Genomic DNA, 20,990 nt, shown 5'->3' with positions numbered 1-20,990 from the left:
ATGTTATCACGTACACAAACGACTCTGTTGGCAATCTTCTAATCTCAAATTGGAAAACAATTTTTTTATGACTGTATTGGTGTCGACAACATGCACATAAAAATGTAATACTTTAACGTCCCTAAGAACAACTTCAATAAAATACTATAAATAAATATAAAATATTCAGTAAACATAATGATACTACAGAAATAAATCAGGTCATCCAATAGTGTATTAAATAATTTAAAAAAAATATCAAAAAAAATTTTTTTTTAATATACCTAAGATGATGTATAACAAAACAATAGTTATTTGTTAAATTATACTTCATTTTCTTACTAGACATTGAATTATGACTCAAATATTTTCCAATGTCAGTCATGCGATCCACGTTATTCAAATTGAAAACTATTGCAATTTGCATTGGAACTTGACGATAGCATTTAGTTGAACTACATTAGAGGGTCAATGCCCCTGACAATATCTGATGCAGTTGCATTAAAAGTGCATGATGCAGCCAGTTGCTGTCGAGTAAAATAGGCGACACTAATGGAACCTAGCGATAAGATTTTTTAAACTTCAGCATTACTAAGGTGTTGTTTTAAAATCGTTGTAAAATCAAGTATATAGAGCTCTGCCAGGGATCAGAGATGGAAATTATTGGAATAAGTTTTTATCTCAATAATTATTCGAATAAAAAATACTTCACGATTTTTTTATTCGCAAATAAATAATTTAACCACTTTTTTTCACAATGACGAATGATTTATTCGGTTGAACCGCGACTGACCTGCTGACTGTCATTTGATCGTAATCGCGAGTGTCAGAAACGTTACGCAATAGACCCTTTGGTTCTTTCTGGTGGTCTAGTCTAGTAGTCACAGGTCAAAGGCAGTTGGAATTTGAAACATGACCTTGCTCATTCGTTCAAGTTACTTAGAAACCAATTATAGCATTGTATTTCATACCAAGTGGACATGCAGCTTAGCAGCTACGGCGGACAACGTCAAGAATTCATCATTACTTCTTTGCTGTAATAAAAAGTCGTGTCTAAAAAAACATTCTACACTGTGAATTTTTTTACATGATACAAAATTATTGGTTCCAGCTCAATTAATGCTAAACAAGATAATGCATTCACTCATTTGTTTTCAGTAGTCTTATTCAAATTAAGATAGACCCTAAATTAAATAAGATTAATTAAAAAAATGCATTACAGTGTATACATGAAAAGAGCTAAGAACGCTAATTTTATCTCACGTTAAAAATTACACCCTATACTTTGAAAAACGTGAACTCTTGTCAACAAAACAATAGCAACAATAAATAATATTAGAAGCGAAAATACTCAAGGGACAAAACCTTTTGTAAAGCCCAGTTCACTGCTGCAGCTAACTGCAGAAAAAATCGTGCAAGTTGCATTACATTGTGGCGCTCGATTGACCACTACAAACTGATGTAATGTAATGCAACTTGCACGATTTTTCTTGTAGGTCTAACCCAGGCTTTACATCTTTTCGTGGCATGTTGCAATATTCGATGTTAAAAACGACTGTATAAAATAGAATTTTAACATAACATGGTTGAATGGCAACAAATTTGTATGAAAATTCTTAATTCCTCTTTCCTCCGTTTTCTACATTTTACTTTTGTACTCCCTTCATGTTAGAAGTGGTGATATACCTGAGTAAATAATGTTTCAAAGAATTTCACTTCTAATATTCTTCATTGTTAAGCCGAGAATACACATGTATGAATTTTTCAATTTTTCAGTTGTCCACTTTAAAAAAAATCCTGACGCTATTTCACCACAAAAAAGTAAGTAATATTGTTTTTAAATATATACAAAACCAAAAATTTGTCAAGTTGATTCACAATTTTGAGTTTTAATCAAGCTAGAGCCGAGCAATGGTGTCTATTCCGCGCCCTCAAAAGGCGCCATCATAATTTTATTTTGCACTAATAACTGGAAAATGGCGCCCCTTGCCATCTAGGGCGGCGGGTGTGTTCCCACTAGTTCTCTCCACGAGCTCTATTATAGTACTGTCAATGGAACTAGTGGGAACACACCGGCCGGCGCTGGCTACGGGCACGTGTATTCCCGGCTTAATGGTATAATTAGTAGCTAACTACAACATACCTCGTGATCAGGCCCCGGTTTTGCCGCCAATCTGGCTTCTGTTAGTTGATTCTTTAATGCCCTAAAACAATAAAAACAAATCAGTACATAATTTCGCATGTTATAATAAAATACACGTTTGATTTGGGAAGAACAGCAAAGAGTTAAGTAATGATTTCAAAAAGTCCATTGTTCTTCCGGGGTATAAAAATACCGCATTCATTAGGGCTAATGTTGACCATAGTTTATTAAGGGGCTGTTTCACCATCCATTGATTAGTGTTAACTGACGGTTAAATGTGATGCCGTCTCTATTTGTTTTCTTCGAATAGACGGAGACGGCATCACATTTAACCGTCAGTTAACACTAATCAATGGACGGTGAAACAGCCCCTAAGACTTACGGATGATAAAATTAACTATAGTTAGTGCGTGCCACTGTATCGAAGACTACATCGCGTTTGCAAGGACTTTTGAATTCATCGCTCGTATCGTAACAATGGTTTTTCCAGAGTTAAGAATATAAATTTTGATGGATAAGTTTTATAAGAACTTTTCTGTGAAGTTCCTCATACTCGAGTTGGAAAAAGGAACTGATGAAGAGCTTACTTTCGAGGCACAGCTGTATTGTCTGGAGACTAAAGTAGAATCGATCCTTGCATTTAAAGCCTCACGATCAGAGGCACCCTGTCAGTCAGCTAACATGCTTGTTACGTGTGACCATTTAGTTCTACTATCATACTATCCGATACTAGATGGCGCTAGCGGTGTATACACTAGAGTATACGTCGCAGGGAAAAGTCCAAATCAGAAATTTGAACAAATGTCGCAGGGAAAAGACCAAATCACTAAACGTGTCTAGTGAAATGATAAAACGAGTCGACTTTGCGAGTTCGTTTCGTCAACTCACTGACGCGTGATTGGGATTTTATCAGATCGCTAAACAAATCTAGTGAAATTAAAAAAACAATTGCCCTTTTTATCTGATTTTGTCATTTCACTAAACAGGTTTAGGTTTTTGATCAAATTATTGTTTTTTCTAGGGAAATGACAAAATGAATTCCCCATCCTGCGTGACTTGATCATGTCCCTTAGAGATTTGTTCAAATTTCTGATTTGGCCATTTCCCTGAAACATATCGTGTCTAGGTTCCGGGCACCATGCCGCAGATTAATGCGATGTCGGGGACCACTCAAGGCCGTTTTGTCACCAAATTACTTTTAAATATTTTTGATTATAAATATGTAATGTTGGTTTTTATTGTATGAGCCAAGTCTCCCGAAATAAATGAATTTATTATTATTATATAGATCGCTACACTGACATGTAGAGTTCCTCGGCAGTGCGCGCGCGCCGCTCGCGCCGGCGCATCAGTTCGGCGCAGTGCTGCAGCGCGGCCACGGTGGCGGCGCACGTCGCGCGGAAGGACGTGCTCGTCGCGCGGACCGCGCCCGCGTGCAAACCCAACTCGTTACCTAACAACAATAATACAATCACATTGATATACATATTCATAATGCTGTCCTAAAACAAATATGGACCTATGGCATCCAAATGTGGTCCACTGCCAGCAAATCAAACATTGAATGTCTGCAAAAAGCTCAAAATAACTTCCTGAGAGTAAATGCAGGGGGGCCGTGGTTTGCGCAGAACAGCCAAATCCACTCCTATCTAGAAATGCCCACCATAATCTCGGAAATAGAGCGATACAAAAAGTCAATTAGAGAGCACCTTTCACATCATCCAAATCCGCTTGCAAAAGTACTGCTGCAACCTTGCAATACAAAGAGAGAGACTAAAAAGGGCAAATGTATTCCCTCGAAGACGTGAGAGCTGGTCGATGGTCCACCTCTCAAACGCCACCTTTTCCCTCCAAAGATCTGATTATAGTCTTGCGACTGATGGCAGACAATAATTATAAAAAAAAATACTTTGATATACAAGAAGTTGTAAAAATAATCTGGAATATTTTAGCAAATTGTTGGACAAGTTTCACTGATTAGGGGTGTTCCAAAGGTTTTAATAGAACCTTTTTTATTCAATAGAAGTCACGCCTTTCAGATCGACGTTAGGAAAGAAAAATTTCGGAACCTAAATAAATAAAAAATAAAAAAAAACTACAAAGAAAAAACAAGTCAAAAAATTTAGGTTTAAAGTATAAGTACCTGGCCGACCGACCTTTGCTCGGGCTAAAACTCGGTAATATAGATAACATATCTATTTGGAATGGTCTTATTATTATTATTAGCTTTCATTTGATAACCACGCGTTACAATACAAAACATTTTTTTAACATCATCTTCCCTCCTCCCCCCCCCTATTATTTTTGGAGATGCCACATTGTAATATTATATTATATACCTACCAAACCTACCCTTAGTCATTCCGACAGTTCTAAAACCTCATATATTGAAATCCATCCAGCAGGTTAGGCTACAGATAGGACCCAAGAGATAAACATACATACATACATACACTCTAAAAAGATAGCCCTCCTTTGGGCACTCAGGTAACAAAACCTAGCAGGGTGGTGTCCCCTTCAGTTGCTTAACCGGTCGATCGCGACTATTAGTCCAGTCGATCGTGGCAAGACAAAAGATATAAATACTGAAATACGCTGTTTCATTTAAGATTCCAAGAAGTATGTAATTGGTAGATCAGGGTCAGTAAACAGTAGATCTTGGGGTCTAATCAAGTTAACCACCCCTGCTCTATGGTATTATTAGATAGTGTTTTTAAATCTACCATCAGCCAGTTCAACAGCATCAATAGCCTCGGTCAGGTCGTCACTGATATCCGGCAGCTTGGCGACGCACATGTCGAAGTAATGTTGCAGTTGCTTCGCTTGCTTAGAGAGTAGTTCTCCATACGTGTCCAGTTCGGCGATCTTCTCGGCAAGGCGGCGGGATGTACGCCCTGGAAAATAACAGAGATTTAGTTATCCGACTTTCGCCTTCAATGAAAAAAATAATAATAATTTCAATTAAAAAAATGTGAGTGCTAGTAAGTATTATGAATACTAATAACAGTATAGGGGTCATTCAAGTATTACGTAAGCACACGAGGGGGTCTTTGCTTTGCTTATTTGTGATGACATGGGGGGGGGGTCTAGATGGTGCTTACATCGGCAATATTTATTAATTATCTCTTGTTTCTTTTGCATAATGTACTAGGTTAACCTAAATAGATTTAAAAATATATATACCAATGTTTACACGTGAGTATATTGGGGGAGGGGGGTAGGGATTTGCTGACTCGCTGACAAGGGGGAGGGGGTTAAAAATGACTAAAATTCTGCTAAATTGCTGCTATATGGTTTTAAATGAATCATATTACAATTTTCCTCTATCACGCAATAGGGCACATTCCGATGTTATCTCAACGTCATAACAATTGGGCGTCTTTATGCCATTGACATTTGTAATACGTAATAATAAAACTCAAATTTCAGTGTTTCGATCATGGAGTTGGCAGTCCGCAAGTCATTCATTATAAAGTTGATAAGTTAAATACAAAGTACTGGTTATGTTTAATTCCTTTGATTGCAATTAAACAGAACATACTTGTAAGACACAAGAAAAATGAAAATGTTTTTTTTTATTCAACACACACATGATACATATACAAATACTCTGTGGTTATACAACTAAAATTATTCGTATATTTGAGACTGAAACAAAACAGTGTGAATTTTAGAGCTAAGAAAAACCACATCCAAAGATTTTTATTTTTACCTCATGTTACCTAATTTTATTTTCAAACTAATTGGTGCGCCCAACTTTGCTTGTGTTCCGCAGGAACTTAATACATTATACCTAGAGCCATCCAGGAAGACGCGTGATTTTGTCAAAATTAGACATTAATTACATTTTATTACCACGGCACGTGCCATCGTGAATGACTCTACCTACATAGAAAGATTACCATGTGACTCTGACGACTGCAAGGAGGTAGCTGAGCCGTGGCGGCGCAAACCTCCTCCGTTGGTACTGCTGTCTGAACTAGTGCCATACCCTGACTCCATCTGTAAAAGAAAAGTTTTATAATTAAAACAAAATTATGTAATTACATTGTATAAAGTGTTTTGTTCGATTTCACGTGTGACGAAACATAAAATCATTGCGAATGTTTTAGATGGGTCCAATAAATTCCATAGTCTTTCATTTTGTAACACAACATTTAGATCAATTGCAAACCAACTGAAAAATGAATTAGTTTTTAACATTTTTCTTCACATATAATAAATCTACTAACATGGGGTATCTACTCTACATTTATGCCCAACATATCTTCTTTTCTTTGAACCATAAAAGATGTTAGAATGGTGAAGGAGTTACTCTTTTGCATCCTTTTGAATATTAATACAAAATTTTGATCTTATCTGAACCAGTTGATAGTATTGTAAAGTCTAAAGCCAGCTTGACTGATAACACAACTCAGATAACAGTCATGATAATGGTATGGGTGCACAATAAAATGTTTTGTCATTGAGTCACATAAATTATAATTGAATAACATAATAATATGTGAACACAACTCAATGCATGGCCTTGGTAACAATATATTACCATGTTGCTGCATAATGATAATAAACCTGCTTTACAGCCGTAACAAGAGAAATAATTTATTTTTATGTTACCGTCAAATTGGTTCTCTTGTAACACAATAAGACGACTTTTTGTGATGCAACTGTAAACATTGCTAACTTCTATTTACATGTTTTATCCTCTTTTAGAATGTGTTTTTAAACTGTAAAAACAGCAATTATTTTCCACTTAACTTTTAGGTACTGAAAACTAAAACTAATATATCAACACTTGAAAGGAGAAATTGACTACATTTTTTTAAGATAGTGAGTAAGTAATCAGTAAATTTTACTGATTCCAAACATGTATATATAACTCACAATCACACAAAAGATAGTAGTCAGTAAATTTTATTGATTCCAAACATGTATATATAACTCACAATCTTATAAAAATGTAGTCAATTTCTTCTTTCAAGCATTGATATATATCTGCATAGTGTTACAATTTATAATAGTCAAAGTAATTGTTGCTTTATATTAGTTCATACCATTTTATCTTAATAAATTTTACCAATCTGCAATAAATATATCCCTCGATCTGCCATCATAACAGGAAGTTTACTTGCATAACTTAGCATGGAAATAAGTTACTATAATATTTATTATTGCAAGGATTCATTGTTATCAAACTCCATCAGAATAAAAATATGACAAAGTTTTCCTTAGATAAACACAGTAACTACTGAATACAAGCTGGCAATTCAGTTTCAGTCTCATAAGTAAAAAATAATTTAATCTGTTTTCACTTGAACTTTCTAATGATAATGAATCTACAATACAGTCTCATAATAACAGTGAGATTTAAATGCAAAATTGTATATCATGGACATTGTTATGAGTGCTAATTAAAATCTATAAGATAAGATTAGTGCAACACATACCTTATCTAGGGATAAAAGATAGCTGTAGTCATGACATGATTCATAGTTACTCAAGTGTTTTCTGCATCATGAATATTCCAATAATTATATTAGTGTATTACTTAGAATTGTTAAAAATTCAGTGTTTCCCTTTCTAACCCCATTCACAAAAAGTTGTGAAGCTTAATCTAAATCGACTTTTTATAACAAGATATAGCACCTTTGGAACAAGTCGCGAATTCTCAATCTCCAAAAGTTTTTGCTACATGGAAAAAATTGTAGTGACCTAAAATTGGCAATTCTTGCTTTTGATTTGTAATTCATGTCAGCTGGGAATTACAAACAAAGTAAACTTAACATTTGTTTGACTTTCTTTCACTTTGAAACAAAGTGAAAACAATTATGATTCAAAGTGTGTCAGATAATAAGGCATCTGAAATTCAACATCGCACCGCTTAACAACATTAAAAGTTCTAACTATGTTTACTGTAAAGTCATTGACAACAAGTTAGAAAAAAACAAGTACCTACTGAAGCAAAAAATACAAGGTTTAGTCACGAGTTTGCAAAGATGAAACATTGAATTTGTATCTTATTGACATTGAGTTAAGATACTCTTCCGATGAAAAATAATCAGTAAAGCATGCCTCTAGATGAAACAATCACAGGCAATTAGAGGGAATTGCAGTCATGGCCTGATGCTAATGAGAACTATTGACACTTTAATAACTTTATAATGGTGTGACAGGTATTTTAAACGAGTTTACAAGCATTTTGTTAAATTGATATCTAATAGAGACAAAATAAATGCAACTATAATGAATTTGGTTATATTTTTCTTTACTTTTTTAGCACTGGGTTTTATGGGTAAAATAGTTAATTAATACTGTATGAAAGATTTGTGTAATTATCTAAGACATTATTGTACTAGATTATCCTGTAATACTAAGTCAAAGAATGGATATGTGAAATAGTTCTATACTTTAATATTTTGGGGAGTAATAACACATTTGACATAGTCCTGTAACAGAACTCAATACACAAATCTCACCAGGGATAAGATATTTCTACAGGTAAAGAACTACTAGGTCTTTACTTTTAAAGTCAAGAATTACTTTCTGTTTATGCTAATATTGGTGATAATGACATCATAATGTTTGAATTTGTACTTTGTACTTACTTTAAATGATTCCAAAACATCAATCCATTGCTGCTTCTCTTCGGGGTTGGCCGCTCGCAAGTACCAGACGCAGTCATTGACGGAAACATCGAAACGACAGTCATCGAATTCATGCGGCTGTAAAAATAATGTTTACATATTATAAACAATCAAGAGATACAAATTAAACGTCCAAGGCCAAGCCGACAATAATAAGCATTAAATAGAACTTGTAATGAGTAGGAAGGAAACTAAGCAATGCAAGGGCAAATCAATTTTTTGAGCGGCTCAATTTGGGAAGATTAATTAGCTTCAATTACCTTAACTTTAGCTTTCTTCAAACATAAGGCACCGCGACATCCAAGATTACTCTCTAATTCGCTTTTGTAATACGATAAAGTCGAATCCTTTAAAACAATAAACCTGTCCTGCCAACCGTGAATATAGTTTGTCCATTTACTCAAGTATCCACGAAGCTCCGCGTTTCCACCTTCCTCGACATCAGAGGTATCACTCACTGTTATATTTTCATCAGACATATTTGAATACTTTTTGAAATATTTTTACATAAAATGTACCCAGAACAAAACTAGAAAATAAAAATAATAACAAATCGTCCGACCGTCAGCTACACAAACGATTGAAAAGTTGCACAGATTACAAAAAGTGGGAGGTGATTGAATGAGGATCACAATTCATCACAACACGATTAAAAATAAACCAGAATGACAACCTAAAGAATCAATTTACTAGAGCTGTGTAGAAATGTGTTGAATTTGCCAAGTGGCAAGTAATATGCCAAAAACAATCGATTTAATTCTATCATTCGATTGTAATTTTTTTTATAACTGGGGGGGCTACTACGAAATTTGAAAATGAAAGTTCGTGTCTTTCCGTCTCTCTGACACTTATACTATTTAATACGAGAGTAAAAGGGACTGTGTGGGACTGTTCGATACGAACTTCAAATGTCATAGTAGCCCCGCTGCTTAGATTCCACGCATGTGCGATACTTCCGGATGTCATGTGCTGCTCTCTGTAAAACCAATAGGAAGTACGCTTGATTCCCAGATCTCTTTCATCATTGGTAGATACTAAGATGCCGCCAAAATCATTTTCAACAAACCAATCAGAGTTCGTTCTTTCAATAAACAACGCGCAATATCCGTTCAAAATGGCCGACAAAACTGTGCCTATTTCTGTTCCATCGGAAAAGCCTGTGAAAGTTGAAAAATGGAAAGTAAAAGAAGGTGCATTCGTATCACAAGGCCAAATTTTATTTTTATACAATGATTCGTCAGGCCAAAGTAGTGAATTAAAGAAATATAAAGCCGTTCGCGCTGGTAAAATTTCATGCATCAAGGTAAAGGAAGGAGACATTGCAGAGCCGGGGTAAGTGACGTCACATAAATTGATCTTTTAAATTAATTCTGCGTCTATTATTGTTACTTCTACAATTTCATTCATATTAAAATCACATGATGTCCCAAAATGCACATAATGACATCTCTTTCTTGCATGTTGCACCTGCCAATCCTATTTTCCCGCCAAATTTGAACTTGTTAACTTTGCAATCTAATGTTTTTGTGTAAACACTTTCTTAGAAACAAATGTTTATTAAAAAATAAAGATTTATAGATGTTAATTTCAGGTACATTCAGTTTCCTATGTAACTAAGTATGAAAAAGTAAATACATGAGTTAGGGCACTGACCATCAGTAATAAAGTTAGGTAGTTATAAATTATTAATATTTGTTTACAGTACCCCTGTGGCAGACTTGGAAGAATGTCGCCATCCAACTGTAATGAAAGAAATGTGCGCGGAGTGCGGCGCCGATCTACGAACCGACGAGGTTTCCAAGAGAGATGTGGCAGTCGTGCCCATGGTGCACTCTGTACCTGAACTTAAGGTTGGTAATCTGCGGAAAACAATATCGAAAATATATATTACCTATCGGCATTGATAAACATCCCAGTCGATTTAACATGCGACTTTGTTTTTACATAGAGAAAGACAGCTAAACAACTTGGAGGCTAACCCTGCAACTAAATTTGTTTAACACTACTTTATGGTGCAATCAATCCATTTACTTAGGAGCTTGAATGGTCCACTTTCTACAAATGAACCAGTTTATATTAGTTTAAAAAAAATACATTTCTGCTTTGTCATTCTCTAAATGAGTGAGTCAAAATATTATTTTTTTCAGGTTTCTGAAGAACTGGCGCAAAAACTAGGCCGTGAAGATGCAGACCGTCTACTGAAAGACCGTAAATTGGTGTTGCTGGTAGACTTAGATCAAACACTAGTGCACACTACTAATGACAATGTTCCACCTAATCTAAAGGTATGTTGGTATCTTTTCTGCATTAAAGAGTAATAACATGATTTTTGAGCCCATAATGACCACCAAAAGTAGAAAAATTCATAAAAGAGGAATGTAAGTCATAATGGTCAAAGTCTTTCTTCCAGGTATGGTGCTAAAAGCTGTCATTTTTAATTAAACATTTATTCTAACCACATTTCTAATTCAATACATAGTAAAATATGTATAAGCTTTAGATTAGAGACCCCTATGATATGCACTGATATTTCAGGATGTCCTACATTTCTTCCTACGTGGACCAGGCAGTCCTGGACGCTGGTGTCACACAAGACTCCGGCCTCGTACCCAAGAGTTCCTAGAATCAGCATCCAAGCACTATGAGCTCCATGTCTGTACCTTTGGCGCCCGGCAGTATGCTCATGCTATTGCAGATCTATTGGATCCTGAGAAGAAATACTTTTCACACAGGATTCTGTCGAGAGACGAATGTTTTGATCCTAGAACAAAATCTGCTAATTTAAAGTAAGGGTCATGCATAATCTATTGTAAAGGTTGTATTGTAATCCGCGCAAAGCGGATTCGGCGGCGTCGCGACAGATTAATCTGTCTGTCTGTTAATTCTTCATGTTTAAACTGCTGAACATTTCATCTAGGTGAAATTTGGTATGGAGATAGTTTAAACCCTGGGAAAAACATAGGTAGTTCTCACAGGAAAGTGAAAAAAAAATTCTCAAGCGAAGCAACAGCTAGTATTAAATGTCAACAAACACATTCGGGATCACTGTTTTGTACGATTGTCATAAATGGGAACTGTAAGGGGTCAAAAATATCTGAACATGGACTTTTATGATCCCTTAGCATATGGTAGCCAGGCTTTATCAGGGAGGGTTTTTACTTTTAGGGGTTGTACAAGAAATATGTTCAATACAATATTAATGTTATAATTTAAACATTTTGGGGGGAGTTTGAATCCGCAAACCCCCACCCATTGGCTACGCTTGTGGCACCTAGACAGGTCTAACATTTACAATGGTGAATTGGTGACTGATAGCTGTTGTGACGTCACTTAAGCTAAAACCACTATCCTATTCCCACCTTAACTGTTATCTTTCATGTGTTCAATGTACTTGAAGCAATGTGTAGCAAAAGAATGTTCAATATCAAAAGTTTATACCTAACCTACTTTCAGGGCATTATTCCCATGTGGGGACAACATGGTGTGTATTATAGATGACAGAGAGGATGTATGGAGACATGCTTCTAATTTGATCCATGTTAGACCATACTCATTCTTTCAATCGACGGGTGACATCAATGCTCCTCCACAAGCCGGTAAGTTTCATACTATGCCGCTATTTCTACTGCAGTAAAGAGCTATTTACATGCTTAATTTGTCAATGGATTGTAAAATTATTGAAAGGTACGCTGATATGTTTTTGTATCTTGATAACCAGTCCAGATAGTAAAAAAAGTCCTTTTGAAGACTCTCTTTTGTATTAAGCCTTAAAAGGGAGACAGATACGAGGACTACACATTAATGAGATAGATAACTAAACCATTCTATAATCTATAGTATAGTACTAATTTGAATAGACAACAAAACCTTCAAACCAAACCCCTTATTGTTTGTATGTCTTTTAACACAATGCAGTCAGTAGCTTTGCTCATTAAAATTAAACAATTTTCGTTTTTCACAATTATAAAGCAGCTATCACTTTCTAAAGTGACAGATGTTTTATGCGCGCAATCTAGTTTTTTCTGTTCTGTGCGCGCAATAGATGCTTGTGTGCTAGGGCCACTAGAATCTGAGGGCAAAAGTAGTTATATTTCGTTTCATCACACTTGCTCGTAAACAGCGTCCTAACAGGCAGGTTATCTTGTATGCAATGCTCTAAATAAAACCCGCGGGCTTAAGGGTATAACAGTTATTACAAAGCTTGACTCACAAAGCCCTCAGTCTTCGTGTTTGGGCTTCTAATTAATAGCCTCGTTTGTTATTCCCTACTTACCACCCTTAAGATACAATGTACTATTTTATTTGCAGTTGATGAAAAATCTAAGCTTATTAGCGGTAAGAATGGATCTCAAGTACCCCCTGTCAATCAAATGCCAACTCTGGATGCTGAGCCTGAACAAAAGAAAGAGGTTGAGAGTGAGAACAAAGACACAGATCAAGGAACTGAGAAAGCTGATGGAGATAACGGAAAAATTGTAAAAGATGCTGATAAACCTGAGAAGGGTGCTGCAGAGAGCGAAGATACCACAGCCGAGTCCCAGGAGCCTCGATGGGTGGAAACTTCAGATGGGCAAATTGAAGTTGAAGATCCTGATGACTACTTAATATACTTGGATGATATTCTCCTCCGAATACACAAGTAAGTTAATGATTCTACAGCTTATTACATTAGAACTATTGTTACGATGCGTGTCCGGTCAGAGAGGAATGCCTATTGCCTATGAAGATCTCCAGGTGATTCATGAGATGATCTCTAGAGGCAAGTCTGTTAAAATACATCGGATTCCTTCTCATGTAGGGTTGGCAGGAAATGAAGCAGTGGATAAGCTTGCGAAAGCCGCTGTAATGGATGGCTCTGTAGCAGACACTGTTCCCTTTGCCAGTGAACTTATTCCCAAAATTAAAAGAAGAAGTTTACAGAAGTGGGAATACCATTTTGGTGAACAGTGTGTAACCAGGGGTGTAGGGGTCTGCTACAGAACCATCCAAGCTAGTCCAATGTGGACACCTTGGTTTGACTCTGCCAACCTTACAAGAAAAGTGTTAGTATCTGCTTTCAGGGTACGTTCTGGACACAAACAAATTCTTACACATGATGAGAGTTAAACCGTCGCCTCTGTGTGAGATTTGCCGGAAGGTAGATGACTTGTCCCATTTGTGGTTGGAATGTGCTCGGAACTCAGACTTAAGGAGAAGGGTACTTGGGGGTTTGGGCCCCATGCACAATGGCCAGGTCAATCAGAGCCAACATCTGGCAAAGCCATTTGCATTTACCAATTTTTTAATATGTTCCTTGTGTAGGAAACATGAGCGAGCACCCATGAGGCTGACATGATCACCTGGAGTGTTCAAAACCTCAAAAAAAAAAGATAAAAAAAAAAACTATTGTTACGAAATAAACTACTACCTGCATTAGAGTTTTCCAGTTCAAAATGGCTAGGATGATTGCTAATTTCACGTGTTGCTTTTTTTGTTCAAGGCTTAAGTGCACTGCATTTTTTTTTTCGTATGCATACTATAATTAATTACATAACAAACATATCTTGGGACTTAATCACAACCTACTGTTTATTGCTAAAATTACTTCGACTTTTTGACTACACAGACCTGTTTATGAGTAGACTACTGAAGTACAGTCACCAGCACCAATATCTGACACAACAAGCGTGCATAAATATCTGATACGAGTCTATTTCTAGGGCTGGAAGGACGCGTCAGATATTTTTGCACGCTCCGTTGTGGCAGATATTAATGCTGGTGACTGTACCATTTTGTTTAGGGTCGCGAGTCTTTCGAACTACTGACACTTGATTTTCTCGTATGGGCACATAATCACTTCGACACTCAGCACTCAACAATATCCCCTGATTAAACATTTCAATTGCATTGCATATCACCACAGAAAATGTAATATATCACATGCAAAAGCTAGCTTATAATCCATCTTCCCAGTTACAAAATCAATTTCTTTGTTGAGTCCCCATTAGCCCATTTGTTAAAAAATAGCTGGTTTGAGTGTTTTAATTTTGATTGAAATTTCTTATTTCCAGGTTCTTTTATGAACTCTATGACAAAATGAACGGCAAACAAATACCAGATTTAAAAGTCGTTATTCCTGAAGTAAAAAGCAAAGTTCTAGAGGGAGCCAGTTTAGTTTTCAGCGGACTTGTGCCGACGCATCAGAGGCTAGAGACGTCCAAAGCTTACTTAGTGGCCAGAAGCCTTGGAGCTGAAATAACACAGGATTTTACTGACAAAACTACGCACTTAGTAGCTCTACGATCGGGTGAGTGTACACTATTACTGTCAAAACGATTTAACTATACTTTGTACATAGTAATAGGGTAGTTTCCGAGGTAAAAAATATTATTCTATTTCTATTCACACTGTCAGTTAGATAGACCCGTATTTTGTCGTTTGACAGTCAAACAATAACCTAACCTAACCAACAAAAAGTTGTAAATCCCCCGACTTGGTCACTTCAAAGTTCAATATCTCAAAAACGGCTGAACCGATTTTGATAAAACGTCTCTGTCAAAAAAAACTAAGCTAGAAAACCTGCTTACAAATAAAAAAAGTATTCAAATCGGTCCACCCGTTTATGAGCTACGGTGCCCCAGACAGAGAGACACACGCGCATCGGGGGTTAAAAAATGACAAAGATGATGCGCGCAAAAGTTCAGTAGTGTGGGCCCGTGACGACACGCGGAAGTCGGAACCTATTGCACTTGACTGGTTATATCTTCATAATTTTTGTTTAATAGGGATAATTACTGCAATTTTCTGCCCTCAGAGTGCAGCACTGGCACAAACTGTAATCAGTTTCTTGAGTATGTCCGTAGGATGCCATAATATCTCTATCGTTACTATCGCTATAAATATCATGTTATTTTGTTACTAATAAATATGTCATGATTTCTATAGGTACAGTCCAGTTCATAAACTTGTGAGCAACAATTTGATCAAAAATATCTGAACATGACTCTATTGTTAACGGCGTAGGAGCGTGTTCAGGTAATTTTTGATTAAATTTTTGCTCACAAGTTTATGAACTCGACTGTACTAATATGAAAGCACTAAAGAAATATCATATCCGTATTTTTTTGTAAAGGAACAGCGAAAGTGAATGCCAGCAGGCGTATGGGCGAAGGAAAAGCTAACAAACTGCACGTAGTAACGCCAGAATGGCTATGGGCTTGCGCCGAAAGATGGGAAAGGGTGGAGGAAAAATTGTATCCACTTCAAAGGGGAGGCCAGGTAAAGTACAACTAGGTATGCCTGATATTTATAGCAGTGAAAGTGTAATAGAGAATTTGACAGATCTTTAATTTTTGACATCTTGAGTTGTGGAGGAATTTTTTAAATATCTAATGGACTATGTATATGAGCGTTTGTAATCGTGAATTATTTTGTCAGTTAGGCAATGGGATTCAATATGTCATAATGACATGCATGAAGTACAGTGAGCAACAGTATTAGATAAGCAGTTGTGGTGCTCAAAATTATCTACACACTCTTGGCAGAAGAAAAAAAAGTTGCATACCTTAGCAGGTAGTTAGAATTACTATTAACTTTTTTATTTGTGACACGAAAATTAATCACACATAATTTGTATGGATAATTTTCGTGTCACAATGGAGAAAATTGTAGTAATACAACTGTGCAACTTTTTTTTCTTCACCCTAATACGTTTCGGTTTGGGAACGCGTGCTTGTGTCAATGCGGGCGCCACAGTAATAACGCATGTAAAAATATTATCTTAAATAATTTAATATGGTTTAAAAACTGGAAAATAAACATGAATGACGAAAGTAATCAATATCTGCTGTAAAACAAGGAAGATATGAATGCATGAAATTTTGCTCAATCTCTTTCTAGAAAATTTGATTTAATGTACACTTAACAGCAGAAGTGGATGAGCAGTTATGGTGCTCAAAACGACCTACACACAACAAAAAAAAGGTGTGTGTTTTTGGTTCCTCATACTTATTAATTTAACAATGCACTATGGTCCACAGAGTAGTGCGCGACGACCGCCCGCGCACTGCAGCAGCCCGCCGCCCGCGCCTCCCGCCGCTCTGCGCAAACGCACCCCTTCCGGACGGTTCATGGACACCATTAACCCACTGCTATCCTTCTCTAGCGATGATATCGCTGATATGGATAGAGAGGTGAGCGTCTTGGGTTACAATATAAAACAAGTACAGTCCGTCCCAGCTTGAGATTTAGAGAAGGGGAACAGAAAGACAAAGTCGCAGATTAAAATTTTTAGTTAGCCATCACTAAATTTTGGGGGTATGTCACAGTCCCAAGTCGATGAGCGAGGGCCTACGCTAACTTAAGCATTTTGCACAGAGCGGGTGGACGCCTATTGAAAAATAGTAGGAGTACTAACTGCACGCGTCACATAAGACGGATTTAACCTGTACCCTGTTACCCGTAGGTATGCGCTTCCGTGCATCAGCGCCAGCTAGCGTAGGGCCCGAGTGTGATTTGTTCCCCATGACCGCCACTGATAATAAGCCAAAATCCGTCTATTTTTTAACATCCCCCGTCGAACTTAGTTTCGATCAGATGCAAAAATAATCTGTAGGTAATAAAAATGTTTATATAACATTTGAAGGACTGTGAAAACTAGCACTATATTTAAAAGTGTCGCGTCGTGCGATGTGCTTGGTGATAATTTGTTTACTTATATGTAAAAATATACCTGTTGAAAAGTATACTCAGTTATAAAATCTATTTAGGTGGAAGATATCTTCAATGAGTCAGATGAAAGTTCATCTGATGCTGAGGAGGCAGGGGCAGCCGACGACGACTTAGACGACGAAGAAAATCCACCTGAAGACAGGCTCATTACACTAGAAAACGAAGACAGTACGCAATACAGGTATGTTTTGCCAACGTAATGTAGTGTTTCTTAATCAAAGAGTATCTTATTCCTTAGAGTTTTTAGTATACTATAGTACAGTTTAATTGCCAAAGTTTGAGCTTCCAAGTCGGCCGTTATGCAGGAACTGCATTTTTGGCAAGATCTGGCAAACACAGATTGCAGTCATATTTTAGTAGAGTATGCAGTGTTGTTTTATTCTATCATATGACTGCGTCCTGTGAGTTATATAAAGTGAGTTAATATCGAAAAACGCCGTTTTCGTTTTATTCACAGGTTACAAGACTTGCAGCATGGTGATAGCTCCAGTGAATCAGATACAGGTTAGTTTCTGTAACCAAACCGTATTGCTAAAGATGGCGACTCCCCCTTTGAATATAAAGTTGCGATTTCAAAATTTCCAAACCATTTCTCAACCACTTCTTGCCTGGTATTTGATTGAGATGAACTTTGGAATACTTATGTACCATCAGCCAAATAAGTGGTCTATCAATTTTTAAACAAGTTCTATCAAATGAAATGTCGCTTAAGTCGAACTTTCAAGTTGATTGACAGACATGTCTATATTGGCTTTATTGTTTTATGACATGCAAACTATTATCAATTTTAGGGTGGTAGACCACATAATATTTGGCTGATGGTACATCTGTGCCGTAAGGTACATAGATGTCAATGCTTATGTAATTCTTCAGTCTGTTCAGTAAATAGGTCGAGTAATTTTAGTGGTTCAGCCAGATCATAATATGTCCTCAGGACAGATTCTTCAACCGTTAATGAAATTAACTTGAAATTTGGTACAGAAACTTATACCTACTCAACGCCGTATTAGATTTAAAAAAACTACTCTTGTGTTACCAATAAAATGAAAAAGTTTTGCATCGGCAAGTTTTAACTTTTCTAAATAATGTACATAGTAATTAATTTATTTATATATAATTGTAAAGCTAAAATTAAATGCAACTGAATAAATAAATAATTTAATGTACCTAAATATTAATTTCGGATTACTAAAGTGTGGGCAAAAAAACTTTTCCCAGAGTATCACATCCCAAAATATTTTAATCAAATTATCACTTGGCAAAAAATTATTTGCCAAAAAAAGTTATCGCAATTTTACAGTTAATATTTTTTTTGGTAAATTATTGTTTCACGAATAATTACTTGGTCATGTTTCATATTACCAAGTATTATTTAGTCAAATGTATCGTTTGGCATATCGTTCTCTTCCCAAAATATCGCATGACATAATAACTTAACCTAACTTAACCAAACCTACTTTTCTGATAGCAGTTCGTTTTTGCGGGGGACGCAGTTTTAACCTAACCTACTTTTCTGCTAGCAGTTCGTTTCTGTGGGGGACGCAGTCTAACCTCATCTACTTTTCTGATATTAGTTCGTTTCTGTGGAAGACGCAGGGTCTAACCTAATCTAACCTACTTTTCTGCTAGCAGTTGGTTTCTGTGGTTGTTTTTTGCGAAATGTCATCTTGAACAAACATTTTTTGGAATACAATATTAGCCAAAAGAAAACGTTTGTCGTAATAAAATTTGACAAAGTAAAATTATGCCAAATGATAATTTGACCAAATGAATAAAATGCGAAATATATGCTAAAGATTCGTTTGGGAAATGAAACTACTGCGATAAGTTTTTTTGGGAAGTGAAATTTGGTGAAAAATATTTTGCCGAAACGGCAGTACACCATTAATTTCACCAACAGATATATGGTTGAAACTGTATTGAAGAAGAAAAGTTCATATTACAGTGGCAATACTTCAGGTTTAAACAATTTGGATACTGTTTATAAATATTTTTGATATGCACATAAATATTGATAGCAAATCACGTATGGAAAACTATGGCAAACATGGCGGCCACAGGGCGAAGTTTGAATTTTGCAGTTCATAGTATGGCCTGACGTTTGGATTGACCAAATCTTTCTATACTCGTGGCAATTTTCGTTCTTGAGTTTTTGTTTCCTGTTAAGTTTTCTGCTGCCGGTACCCATTTAAGGTCTAAATTGGTCTAAATAAAAACAAAATATTATAAGACTATTTTTTTATTAATGTGCATGAGTTGGTTATGTCTGGAACGTCACAATTACAGTGACACTTGTGACAATGACGTTCGGCCATCTTTGGTAACTTTTTTGGAATCTAAATACGGCGTTGAGTATAGGTTGGATGACAAATTGTCTTTTTTACCCGACTGCCCGAAGGAGGGTTATGTTTTTCGAGCGTATGTATGTATGTGGGTATGTATGTCCATTTCTTTGGTCCTCGCTGCAGCCTTAACGGCTGGACGGATTGTAACATAGGCTAAGTATATGGCGTCTGCAAAAAAAAATATGGCGAAGGAATAAAAAAAAAATTGTATTGTAACAATATGGGAATCAAATGAAAGCTAATAATAGTCCATTGATTAGTGTTAACTGACGGTTAAATGTGATGCCATCTCCATCTATTCAAACAAAACAAATAGAGACGGCATCATAGTTAACACTATTCAATGGATACTGAAACAGCCCCTTAAGTGGATTTCGACAGAAATATCAAAAAAAGTATAATAATAAAAAACATTAAATTTAAAAAATCAAAAATCCCGACTGCCTTAAAAACTAACAGGAAGAAAATAAGTTTAGTGGTCTAAGGGGCTGTTTCACCATCCGAATTGCAGCGTGCGAATTGGACCTAACAGCAGCTTTACTATAAAGCACAAGATCTGTAATTCTCAAGTACATACTGATATTTTATTTATTACCCAGATGGCGAGCCCCGTCCCCGGAAGAGACCCCGGCGGTCACCGCCCTCGGACGAGGAGCCACCCGACGACGCCGATGATGACAGCTCCTGGAACCTCATGGGCGCAGCCCTAGAGAGGGAGTTCTTAGCTGAATGATGCCACCAGTTTCCTTTGATTATGTTCATGCTGAATAAATTAATGATTGCGTTTATTGTTTGTTTTATTTTTATGTAATGAAGTGAAACAAAGATTTGCTTGCCCTGATTAGCTGAAAATTGTTACCAGTCATATGAAAAACTTTTGTTAGGAAAAAAATATTGTGAGTTATTGGGTCAGGGAAGGTTTTTGAGAATTTGCAGTGGACACCCTGTGTCCCAATCAGACAATGATACAAGTTTTGAACAATAGACTCAAATTAAATTTGAATTATGTAAATTATCAAAAATTGGATGGAGCCACTTTTCCTAATTATCTATCCTAATCCAACCTTTAGTAGTATACCACAATGTATGAGATAATTAATTTTTTAATATTTTGGAAAGGAAAGCATTAAAGCAAGATATTAACATAATCATGGGTTAAATAAATAAAGA

General features: G+C 36.2%; 3 protein-coding genes across 4 annotated transcripts in view; 1 reads left to right on the top strand and 2 right to left on the bottom strand.

The window, feature by feature from the left end:
* cert (ceramide transfer protein) overlaps positions 1-9,399 on the bottom strand; it is a 29,482-nt gene extending 20,083 nt beyond the window's left edge. Inside the window, exons 1-7 of one of the 2 annotated variants that reach the window (XM_074097344.1) lie at positions 9,027-9,399; positions 8,728-8,844; positions 6,025-6,124; positions 4,846-5,016; positions 3,425-3,575; positions 2,123-2,183; positions 951-1,013 (exon numbers count right to left, since the gene is read on the bottom strand). In XM_074097344.1, the coding sequence (XP_073953445.1) occupies positions 951-1,013; positions 2,123-2,183; positions 3,425-3,575; positions 4,846-5,016; positions 6,025-6,124; positions 8,728-8,844; positions 9,027-9,245 (882 nt within the window). In that variant the 5' untranslated portion in view covers positions 9,246-9,399. The remainder of the gene's footprint in view (positions 1-950; positions 1,014-2,122; positions 2,184-3,424; positions 3,576-4,845; positions 5,017-6,024; positions 6,125-8,727; positions 8,845-9,026) is intronic. The other variant, XM_074097345.1, reaches the window with a different exon arrangement.
* Positions 1-20,990, bottom strand: part of LOC141434868 (alpha-N-acetylgalactosaminidase-like) — a 544,783-nt gene that overhangs the window by 50,387 nt on the left and 473,406 nt on the right. The window lies entirely within an intron of this gene.
* Fcp1 (RNA polymerase II subunit A C-terminal domain phosphatase Fcp1) lies at positions 9,851-20,608 on the top strand. The gene is made up of 12 exons (XM_074097333.1): positions 9,851-10,098; positions 10,469-10,616; positions 10,914-11,051; positions 11,302-11,552; positions 12,220-12,362; positions 13,075-13,405; positions 14,817-15,052; positions 15,878-16,023; positions 16,785-16,937; positions 17,514-17,656; positions 17,933-17,979; positions 20,420-20,608. The coding sequence occupies exons 1-12, from the start codon at positions 9,881-9,883 to the stop codon at positions 20,551-20,553; spliced, it is 2,088 nt and encodes a 695-aa protein (XP_073953434.1). The 5' UTR covers positions 9,851-9,880; the 3' UTR covers positions 20,554-20,608.

This window comes from Choristoneura fumiferana, chromosome 14 (genome assembly GCF_025370935.1).
Source record: "Choristoneura fumiferana chromosome 14, NRCan_CFum_1, whole genome shotgun sequence".
NCBI lineage: Eukaryota > Metazoa > Arthropoda > Insecta > Lepidoptera > Tortricidae > Choristoneura > Choristoneura fumiferana.
This window is presented reverse-complemented; position numbering and strand designations above follow the sequence as displayed.